This window comes from Oncorhynchus gorbuscha, linkage group LG02 (genome assembly GCF_021184085.1).
Source record: "Oncorhynchus gorbuscha isolate QuinsamMale2020 ecotype Even-year linkage group LG02, OgorEven_v1.0, whole genome shotgun sequence".
NCBI classification, from domain to species: domain Eukaryota; kingdom Metazoa; phylum Chordata; class Actinopteri; order Salmoniformes; family Salmonidae; genus Oncorhynchus; species Oncorhynchus gorbuscha.
Genome location: NC_060174.1, coordinates 103,479,293 through 103,491,326, shown reverse-complemented (window position 1 = coordinate 103,491,326; position 12,034 = coordinate 103,479,293). Strand labels below are relative to the sequence as shown.

Genomic DNA, 12,034 nt, shown 5'->3' with positions numbered 1-12,034 from the left:
AGTACATATACAGGCTGGAGAGGTTGGATCAGGGGACTGTTACAGACATATAGAGGCTGGAGAGGTTGGATCAGGGGACTGTTACAGACATATACAGGCTGGATCAGGGGACTGTTACAGACATATACAGGCTGGATCAGGGGACTGTTACAGACATATACAGGCTGGATCAGGGGACTGTTACAGACATATACAGGCTGGAGAGGTTGGATCAGGGGACTGTTACAGACATATACAGGCTGGAGAGGTTGGATCAGGGGACTGTTACAGACATATACAGGCTGGAGAGGTTGGATCAGGGGACTGTTACAGACATATAGAGACTGGATCAGGGGACTGTTACAGACATATAGAGGCTGGATCAGGGGACTGTTACAGACATATAGAGACTGGATCAGGGGACTGTTACAGACATATAGAGACTGGATCAGGGGACTGTTACAGACATATAGAGGCTGGATCAGGGGACTGTTACAGACATATATAGGCTGGACCAGGGGACTGTTACAATGGACTGGATCAGGGGACTGTTACAGACATATAGGCTGGATCAGGGGACTGTTACAGACATATAGAGACTGGATCAGGGGACTGTTACAGACATATAGAGGCTGGATCAGGGGACTGTTACAGACATATAGAGGACTGGATCAGGGGACTGTTACAGACATATAGAGGCTGGATCAGGGGTCTGTTACAGACATATAGAGGCTGGATCAGGGGTCTGTTACAGACATATAGAGGCTGGATCAGGGGTCTGTTACAGACATATAGAGGCTGGATCAGGGGTCTGTTACAGAGGCTGGATCAGGGGTCTGTTACAGACATATAGAGGCTGGATCAGGGGTCTGTTACAGACATATAGAGACTGGATCAGGGGTCTGTTACAGACATATAGAGGCTGGATCAGGGGTCTGTTACAGACATATAGAGGCTGGATCAGGGGTCTGTTACAGACATATAGAGCCTGGATCAGGGGACTGTTACACTGGGCGCCCGTGGAGCAGTTGTTGTGGGAGGTTAAGTGACTTGCTAAAGGGGAACAACAGCAGGCAATGGCATCTAGGATTAGATACCAGCAACCCTCTGATTGTTCGCTCCCTTCCTGAAATATTCTGTTCCCTGTCAGACCCAGGATTCAAACTGGCAACCGTCCTACTGCGAGTTCGCCTTTCCCGAGTGGTGCAGCGGTCTACGGCACTGCATCTCAATGCTAGAGGCATCACTACAGACCCTGGTTCGATTCCAGGCTGTATCGCAACCGGCCATGATTGGGAGTCCCATAGGGCGGCTCACAATTGGCCCGGCGTCGTTCAGATTTGGGTTTGGCCGGGGTAGGCCTTCAATATAAATAAGAATTTGTTCTTAGCTGACTTGCCTAGTTAAATACAGGTTAAATAAATAATACAAATATGCGCTAGGCTACCTGCACCCCGTCACCTAAGTGTGGTTTACTTCACCTAAGTAAAGTACCTAAGTGTGGTTTACTTCACCTAATTAAAGTACCTACGTGTGGTTTAGTTCACCTAATTAAAGTACCTCAGTGTGGTTTACTTCACCTTGTTATGCAGGTGAATGAGGACCCAAAAGCGACTTGGCGAAAACATAGTTTTTAATCCAGTAAAGATACTTTACAAAACAAAAGGCATAATACTACTCGTAAAGACGAGAACAGACTGGAGACTTGATCAAGAACTGCAGGTTGCCTCGGGAAGGCACTTGAACCTAGCAGACTCAGACACCTGCTCACCACGCAGCATCTGAGGGAAACACGACACGACAGGGCAATACATAGACACAGCACGGTGAATATTAGACAAGGATCCGACAGGGCAGGAACGGAAAACAAGGAGAGAAATAGGGACTCTAATCAGGGAAAAGGATCGGGAACAGGTGTGGGAAGACTAAATGATGATTAGGGGAATAGGAACAGCTGGGAGCAGGAACGGAACGATAGAGAGAGGAGAGAGAGGGAGGGGGAGAGAGAGGGATAGAAAAAGGAACGAACCTAATAAGACCAGCAGGGGGAAACGAACAGAAGGGAAAGCATAATGACAAGACAATATATGACAAAACATGACAGTACCCCCCCACTCACCGAGCGCCTCCTGGCGCTCTCGAGGAGGAACACTGGCGGCAACGGAGGAAATCATAGATCAAACGGTCCAGCACGTCCCGAGAAAGAACCCAACTCCTCTCCTCAGGACCGTAACGGAAAAACGAAAAAAAAGGAAACTAGGGTACTACTCTAAAAAAAAAAATGAGACACGGGTAGAGAACTGAAAACTTTAGAGCAAACAGGACCAAACAGGCCAGGAGAGTAACAACTAGGGACAGACTGAGACACAGCAAGGGCAGGAACAAGAACAGGAGAGATGCGATGGCAGGGAACAGACTGAGACCCAGCAAGACCAGGAGCAGAAGCAGAAAAATACGCACAAGGGTGGACCCCATCGTCAGTATCGGAGCGCTGGGACAGAATGGCTCCCACGCCCACCCCCGACGCGTCAACCTCAACAATAAACTGTTTAGTGACGTCAGGTGCAACAAGGATAGGAGCGGATGCAAAACGCTTCTTAAAGAGATCAGAACAACAATCATACGACCGGTGAGGAGGAATGGAGTTGGTTCTGGACCGACTGAAGACCGTGCGCAGACCATGATATTCCTCCGGCACTCCTGTCAAATCATCAGGTTCCTCCTGAGAAGAGGGGACAGAACAAACAGGAGAAATAGCAGACATTAAACACTTCACATGACAAGAAACGCTCCAGGAAAGGACAGAACCACTAGACCAATCAAAAGAAGGATTATGACACACTAGCCAGGGATGACCCAAAACAACAGGTGTAAAAGGTGAACAAAAAATAAAAAAAGAAATGGTCTCACTATGGTTACCAGATACAGTGAGGGTTAAAGGTAGTGTTTCACATCAAATCAAATCAAATCAAATCAAATTTATTTATATAGCCCTTCGTACATCAGCTGATATCTCAAAGTGCTGTACAGAAACCCAGCCTAAAACCCCAAACAGCAAACAATGCAGGTGTAAAAGCACGGTGGCTAGGAAAAACTCCCTAGAAAGGCCAAAACCTAGGAAGAAACCTAGAGAGGAACCGGGCTATGTGGGGTGGCCAGTCCTCTTCTGGCTGTGCCGGGTAGAGATTATAACAGAACATGACCAAGATGTTCAAATGTTCATAAATGACCAGCATGGTCAAATAATAATAAGGCAGAACAGTTGAAACTGGAGCAGCAGCACAGTCAGATGGACTGGGGACAGCAAGGAGCCATCATGTCAGGTAGTCCTGGGGCACGGTCCTAGGGCTCAGGTCCTCCGAGAGAGAGAAAGAAAGAGAGAATTAGAGAGAGCATATGTGGGGTGGCCAGTCCTCTTCTGGCTGTGCCAGGTGGAGGTTATAACAGAACGTGGCCAAGATGTTCAAATGTTCATAAATGACCAGCATGGTTGAATAATAGTAAGGCAGAACAGTTGAAACTGGAGCAGGAGCATGGCCAGGTGGACTGGGGACAGCAAGGAGTCCTCATGTCAGGTAGTCCTGGGACATGGTCCTAGGGCCCAGGCCAGTTGAAACTGGAGCAGCAGCATGGCCAGGTGGACTGGGGACAGCAAGGAGTCATCATGTCAGGTAGTCCTGGGGCATGGTTCTAGGGCTCAGGTCCTCCGAGAGAGAGAAAGAAAGAGAGAAGGAGAGAATTAGAGAACGCACACTTAGATTTACACAGGACACCGAATAGGACAGGAGAAGTACTCCAGATAAACAAACTGACCCTAGCCCCCCGACACATAAACTACTGCAGCATAAATACTGGAGGCTGAGACAGGAGGGGTCACATAATATACTGGGGAGAGGACTACCATCCAAGGCAAACATGACCGTGGGCTCCCCTAACTGTCTGAGAGGAATGTCATGTTCCCGCGCCCAGGCTTCGTCCATAAAACAGCCCTCTGCCCCAGAGTCTATTAATGCACTGCAGGATGCTGCCGATCCGGTCCAGCGTAGATGGACCGGTAAAGTAGTACATGTACTTGACGGAGAGGACCGTCTAGTAGCGCTTATCAGTCGCCCTCCGCTTACTGATGAGCTCTGGCCTTTAACTGGACATGAAATGACAAAATGACCAGCGGAACCGCAATAGAGACAGAGGCGGTTGGTGATTCTCCGTTCCCTCTCCTTAGTCGAGATGCGAATACCCCCAGCTGCATGGGCTCAACACCTGAGTCAGTGGGGAAAGACGGTAGTGTCGGAGAGAGGGAGACACAGTTAACGCGAGCTCTCTTCTATGAGCTCGGTGACGAAGATCTACCCGTCGTTCAATGTGAATAGCGAGTTCAATCAAAGAATCCACGCTGGATGGAACCTCCCGAGAGAGAATCTCATCCTTAACCTTAGCGTGGAGTCCCTCCAGAAAACGAGCGAGCAACGCCTGCTCGTTCCAGTTACTGGAGGCAGCAAGAGTGCGAAACTCTATTGAGTAATCCGTTATGGATCGATTACCTTGACATAGGGAAGACAGGGACCAGGAAGCTTCTTTCCCAAAAACTGAGCGATCAAAAACCCTTATCATCTCCTCTTTAAAGTTCAGATAATTGTTAGTACACTCAGCGCTTGCCTCCCAGATAGCTGTGCCCCACTGCCGAGCCCGACCAGTAAGGAGTGATATGACGTAGGCAATCCGAGCTCTCTCTCTTGAGTATGTGTTGGGTTGGAGAGAGAACACGATATCACACTGGGTGAGAAAGGAGCGGCACTCAGTGGGCTGCCCAGAATAACAAGGTGGGTTATTAACCCTAGGTTCCGGAGGCTCGGAAGAACCGGAAGTAGCTGGTGACACGAGACGAAGACTCTGATACTGTCTTGAGAGGTCGGAGACCTGAGCGGCCAGGGTCTCAACGGCATGCCGAGCAGCAGACAATTCCTGCTCGTGTCTGCCGAGCATCGCTCCCTGGAACTCGAGAGTAGAGTAGAGAGAATCCATAGTCGCTGGGTCCATTCTTGGTCGGATCCTTCTGTTATGCAGGTGAATGAGGACCCAAAAGCGACTTGGCGAAAACAGAGTTTTTAATCCAGTAAAGATACTTTACAAAACAAAAGGCATAATACTACTCGTAAAGACGAGAACAGACTGGAGACTTGATCAAGAACTGCAGGTTGCCTCGGGAAGGCACTTGAACCTAGCAGACTCAGACACCTGCTCACCACGCAGCATCTGAGGGAAACACGACACGACAGGGCAATACATAGACACAGCACGGTGAATATTAGACAAGGATCCGACAGGGCAGGAACGGAAAACAAGGAGAGAAATAGGGACTCTAATCAGGGAAAAGGATCGGGAACAGGTGTGGGAAGACTAAATGATGATTAGGGGAATAGGAACAGCTGGGAGCAGGAACGGAACGATAGAGAGAGGAGAGAGAGGGAGGGGGAGAGAGAGGGATAGAAAAAGGGAACGAACCTAATAAGACCAGCAGGGGGAAACGAACAGAAGGGAAAGCATAATGACAAGACAATATATGACAAAACATGACACACCTAATTAAAGTATCTAAGTGTGGTTTACTTCACCTAATTAAAGTACCTAAGTGTGGTTTACTTCACCTAATTAAAGTACCTAAGTGTGGTTTACTTCACCTAATTAAAGTACCTACGTGTGGTTTACTTCACCTAAGAAAAATCCTAAGTGTGGTTTACTTCACCTAAGAAAAATCCTAAGTGTGGTTTACTTCACCTAAGTAAAGTACCTAAGTGTGGTTTACTTCACCTAAGTAAAGTACCTAAGTGTGGTTTACTTCACCTAAGTAAAGTACCTAAGTGTGGTTTACTTCACCTAAGTAAAGTACCTAAGTGTGGTTTACTTCACCTAAGTAAAGTACCTCAGTGTGGTTTACTTCACCTAAGTAAAGTACCTAAGTGTGGTTTACTTCACCTAAGTAAAGTACCTAAGTGTGGTTTACTTCACCTAAGTAAAGTACCTAAGTGTGGTTTACTTCACCTAAGTAAAGTACCTAAGTGTGGTTTACTTCACCTAATTAAAGTACCTAAGTGTGGTTTACTTCACCTAAGTAAAGTACCTAAGTGTGGTTTACTTCACCTAATTAAAGTACCTCAGTGTGGTTTACTTCACCTAATTAAAGTACCTAAGTGTGGTTTACTTCACCTAAGTAAAGTACCTAAGTGTGGTTTACTTCATCTAAGAAAAATCCTAAGTGTGGTTTACTTCACCTAAGAAAAATCCTAAGTGTGGTTTACTTCACCTAAGAAAAATCCTAAGTGTGGTTTACTTCACCTAAGTAAAGTACCTAAGTGTGGTTTACTTCACCTAAGTAAAGTACCTAAGTGTGGTTTACTTCACCTAAGTAAAGTACCTCAGTGTGGTTTACTTCACCTAAGTAAAGTACCTAAGTGTGGTTTACTTCACCTAAGTAAAGTACCTCAGTGTGGTTTACTTCACCTAAGTAAAGTACCTAAGTGTGGTTTACTTCACCTAAGTAAAGTACCTAAGTGTGGTTTACCATCAAATACGCCCAGACTAATTAGTGTGTACCTTCGGTGTTTGTCTTGTAGGCCTGACAGTGCTGCAGAAGATTCTGGATACAGCAGCAGAGAGGACATGGCAGGTGACATCAGTGAACCTGGACAGTGGTATGGATCAGGTGGCCTTCCTGAAGGTGGTTCAGGACCTAGAGAAGAAGAAGGAGTACAACATCATCCTGGACTGTGAGCTGGAGAGACTCAACTTGATCCTCAACCTGGTAAATAACATCAGATTGATAGACAGTTCAGTAATGAAACAAGGGGGAGGTGACTATTGAGAGCTTAATGCATGAAGAGATGGTCTGTAAAACTATTACAGATTAGTAAACAGATTAGTTCAGTAATTGGATTGGATGGGTTCACACCAACAAGAAGACCATGCAGGTAGAGTAACAAAATAACCCTTCCTCCTCTTACTGAGTATTACAACTCAAGCTATTGACAAAGGTTCAGTTACAAGGGGTTCAGTTTGAACACTGCTTGGCACTGTTATAGTGTCTCTGTTCTATACTGGGCCAGTCTCAGGGGGACAGTGGGGGGAAGTTGGTAATGAAGACAAAGATAGATGTGGATGACTTGGATTCCATGCTGATGCTGGAAGATCATATCATCAGCCAGTTCTCCAGGGACAATATTGTTCCCTGGTACCATTTATATATTGTACTATAAATAGAATCTCCACGGTGAGTAGAGCTGGACTAAAACTTTTTTTTTAAACCTAGCTTAAGAAACATTCATAGCAGACCTTTTTATAAATGTAGTCTATCTTGTTTGGGAGGGATAACAGTTCCTTTGAGCTATTTCGAATATGTAAAATCTCTTTTGTCCCATTGGGCCAGTAGCCGAGAAGTCACTGGTTCAAATCCTTAAGCCGACTCGGTGAAAAATCTGTCGATTTGCCCTTGAGCAAGGCACTTAACCCTAATTGCTCTCGTACGTCGCTTTAGATAAGAGTTTCTGCTAAATGACTAAAATGTAAAAATGTCATGGTTTCTGAATAGCAGAGAGCTAGTGAAATTAGCATATTCAAAAACATGTAGTTTACAGATGAGCATTTAGAAATATGGTCAGGCTCAATTATCCCTGACGGCTGCTTCATTCTGTCTCCCAGAGGCGATCCCGGGCCTATCCATCACAGGTGTACTAGTGATTTTGATACAGTTTGTGAACATGTAGTCATTAACACTCTAATTGGGCTTCCCACAGTGACAGATGCCAAATCCTTCCCAGCCTTCCGCGGTGAGTTGTTCCAGCTGCCCCCTTTCTGCTGAGCACTGATATTTTACTCAGACATGCAGGCAGAGACAGGAGATGAGTAATTCATTTCCTCAAAGACAGGAACAATTAGCTTCTATTTGGGAGGACTGCGATACATTTTTTTTTAATTGAACAATTATTCAACTAGGCAAGTCAGTTAAGAACAAATTATTATTTACAATGACGGCCTACCCCGGCCAAACCCTAGGGATGGAAGGTAGCCTAGTGGTTAGAGCTTTGGACTTGTAACCGAAAGGTTTCTAGATTAAATCCCTGAGCTGACAAGGTTAAACTCTGTCGTTCTGCCTCCTGAACAAGGCAGTTAACCCACTGTTCCCCAGTAGGCTGTCATTGTAAATAAGAAGTTGTTCTTAACTGACTTGCCTAGTTAAATAAATATGTATAAAAAAATGTAAACCTAACCCGGATGACACAGGGCCAATTGTGCACCATCCTATGGGATTCCCAATCACAGCCAGATGTGATACAGCCTGGAGTCAAACCATGGACTGTAGTGACGCCTCTTGCACTGAGATGCAGTGCCCTTAAACAGCTGCGCCACTCAGGATTAATGGGACACCTCAAGCCACATCTGAAATGCAATAGCTTTTAAAACGCTTTCATTGACGTGTTGCCAAATGGACATAATTTCTCAATTTTGTTATGCTTTCCAGATCGCTGCTCAGAAGAAGAACCTAAAAAATTACCACTACATATTGGCAACCCTGGTAAGTCTAGCCCTCTCTGAAACAATTGAAGCTTTGATGTAACATTGCAGGCTCCAATGTAATTTCATTGTAATTTTATTTTCAATCCATCTGAAATGTCTTCTTTGTAGATATTGCTGGAGCTCCCAGTCAAAGAGAACTCTACTGTGAAATTGATAGGAATGTTGTTGTTGTTGTTGTTGTTCTGATCACAACGCTACTGACGCCCCCATTGAGAAGTAAAATAACACTGTACCTTCATCCCCACTGAATGATTACAAACACGTAAGCACAACTGCAGTTTCATCTTTTGCAGAATTGATGGAAACGGATTGTTTAGACTAATCTATGGTGGCGTTGTTCCATGATTTGGTGCCTGTTCATCTTCTCTGTATCTGACAGACCAGTAGAGCTTCTGCTTGTCTGTGCAGAACACAATGTAGACAGATTGCTGATTACCCACTGAGCAAGTATATGATCATTTCTACTCCTTTAAGACAATTGTAGGGCTCTGAGCTTCTTTGTTTGTGTGTGTGTGTGTGTGTGTGTGTGTGTGTGTGTGTGTGTGTGTGTGTGTGTGTGTGTGTGTGTGTGTGTGTGTGTGTGTGTGTGTGTGTGTGTGTGTGTGTGTGTGTGTGTGTGTGTGTGTGTGTGTGTGTGTGTGTGTGTGTGTGTGTGTGTGTGTGTGTGTGTGTGCATGGGCGTGCTTACACTATACTTGCGCATATATATATATATATATATATGGTTGGTTTTTATATATATATATATATATTTGGTATATGAATGTGTGTGTGCTTTTGTTCTTTACGTAACTAAACAGAAGCTTGTTTTCCATTATTATTAATGGGCTCGATTCATTGCTTCATGTTAATATTCATTGGCCACCAGACCCAATGAGTTCCTAAATACCAGCAAAAGTAGGTAGAATGGTAGAATGTAGGTAGAATGATTCTGCACTCCACACATATCCAATTGTAGTGAAGCATGCCTCGTAAGTCATTCCATGTCTAGGTTTGCCTGTCACTTTAGCATAGCTGCATATAGAGATCAGCGGTCAACTGTCACCCATGAAGCGACAAGCTAGCCTCTATTTTAAATCAAATCCAATTGTATTTGTCACATGCGCCAAATATGACAGATGTAAACCTTACAGTTAAATGCTTACTTACAAGTCCTTAATAACCAACAATGCAGTTTTAAGAAAAATACCTAAACATATATCTATATATAAATAAATGTAACAAATAATTAGAGAGCAGCAGTAAAATAACCATAACGAGGCTATATACAGGGGGTAAGATAAATGATTTGTCCAGTTCAAGGTGAGTAATCGCTGTTCTGATGTCCAGAAGCTCTTTTCGGTCATAAGAGACGATAGCAGCAACATTATGTACAAAATAAGTTACAAACAATGTGAAAAAAAGAGCCCATAAAACAGCGGCCATCTTTCTATGTTTGCCTCTCACGTTAGCATAGCTTCATATAGAGATCAACCACCCGATCCACTACCTGTTCACCCCGCACTCATCCAGAAGGCGAGGTCAGTACAGGTGCATCAAAGCTGGGACTGAGAGACTAAAAAACAGCGTCTATCTCAATGCCATCAGACTGTTAAACAGCCATCACTAGCACATTAGAGGCTGCTGCCTATAGACATAGACTAGGAATCACTGGCCACTTTAAGGAATGGAACACTAGTCACTTTAATAATGTCTACATATCTATCATTACTCATCTCATATGTATATACTGTATTCTATACTATTCTACTGTATCTCATTCACTTAATAATGCTTACATATCTATCATTACTCATCTCATATGTATATACTGTATTCTATACTATTCTACTGTATCTAATTCACTTAATAATGCTTACATATCTATCATTACTCATCTCATATGTATATACTGTATTCTATACTATTCTACTGTATCTCATTCACTTAATAATGCTTACATATCTATCATTACTCATCTCATATGTATATACTGTATTCTATACTATTCTACTGTATCTCATTCACTTAATAATGCTTACATATCTATCATTACTCATCTCATATGTATATACTGTATTCTATACTATTCTACTGTATCTCATTCACTTAATAATGCTTACATATCTATCATTACTCATCTCATATGTATATACTGTATTCTATACTATTCTACTGTATCTCATTCACTTAATAATGCTTACATATCTATCATTACTCATCTCATATACTGTATTCTATAATATTCTACTGTATCTTAGTCCGCAATAACATCTGCTAATCAACATGTATGTGACCAATCAAATGTGATTTGATTTGATTTGAGATCTGAGGTCAGCTGTCGCCCATGAAGCAACAAGCTAGCCGCTTGCTCTAGTGGTGTGTCGTCTTGTGTTATACACAGTACTTCACCAGGAGAGGATGCTGTATGTTTGGCTTAAGGGGTAAGTCGCTCTGGATAAGAGGGTCTGCTAAATGACTTAAATGTAAATGTAAACATCCACTCCAGAGGGCTCAACTCAAGAGGTCTAGAAACATTTGTTGTGGTAGAACACGTAAAGTGGACTGTGAAATATAGGGGGGGACGGGGGGAGGGGGGGGACGGTGACTTCACCGTCAGGATTGTTAAAATCCTGACTGGATTGAGCTGTAGGAAACATAGGTAATAATGATTATAAAGGTGACAAGATGCAACACTCCGTGGTTCCTTACCATTTGAACCATTTGCCAGATGGGGCACACACACACACACAGTTTAGTCTTAGTTATCAGCCTGTGAAGACTCCCTAAACTTCCAACACTCTTCTTATTATTTATAGCCTCGGGGGGGGGGGGGGGGGTAAGAATGGAATATATGATCTGTGACTTTTTATCATTCAAATAAAGCATTCAATGAACATTTGCTGAAGCCTGTTTCCGAGGCTAGCTGCAGCGTGACTCCAGCTGGGTAAGTTTAATGTAGTTAGACGTTCTTACTCTGGAGACACAGGTAATTAAATGCAAACAAGGTGAGGGGAGCCGCTCCCACTTGGTTGTCCACCGTATCCCTAAATCAATCAAAGATAGCACTAGGAACAATTCAATTTGAAGATCCGGAATAACCTCCGACTAGCAGATTTGTAATTACATGTCCTTGTTCCACTTGTGTAATAACCTATACCGCTAAACCCTTATTACAGTATAATTCCATAGTATTTACATAGTAATTACATATATATATATATATATATATATATGCCATTTAGCAGACGCTTTTATCCAAAGCGACTTACAGTCATGTGTGCATACATTCTACGTATGGGTGGTCCCGGGGATCGAACCCACTACCCTGGCGTTACAAGCGCCATGCTCTACCAACTGAGCTACAGAAGGACATGTAACTACTATGTTATAAATATCATGTATTGCTATTTAGTTACATATTCATTAGTGTACATTTAAGGTGAAGGGTTACCGAAGTTCCATTTTGAAGTCGTCATGCTGTGTCTGATGTGTGTGTTAATGGACT

The 12,034-nt window shown here is 43.6% G+C and overlaps 1 protein-coding gene across 1 annotated transcript in view; it reads left to right on the top strand.

Moving 5' to 3' along the window:
- The window catches only part of LOC124014556 (glutamate receptor 1-like), a 124,157-nt gene that overhangs the window by 72,659 nt on the left and 39,464 nt on the right, over positions 1 to 12,034 (top strand). The window contains exons 4-5 of the mRNA XM_046329697.1: positions 6,591 to 6,778; positions 8,492 to 8,545. Of these exons, the coding sequence (XP_046185653.1) occupies positions 6,591 to 6,778; positions 8,492 to 8,545 (242 nt within the window). The remainder of the gene's footprint in view (positions 1 to 6,590; positions 6,779 to 8,491; positions 8,546 to 12,034) is intronic.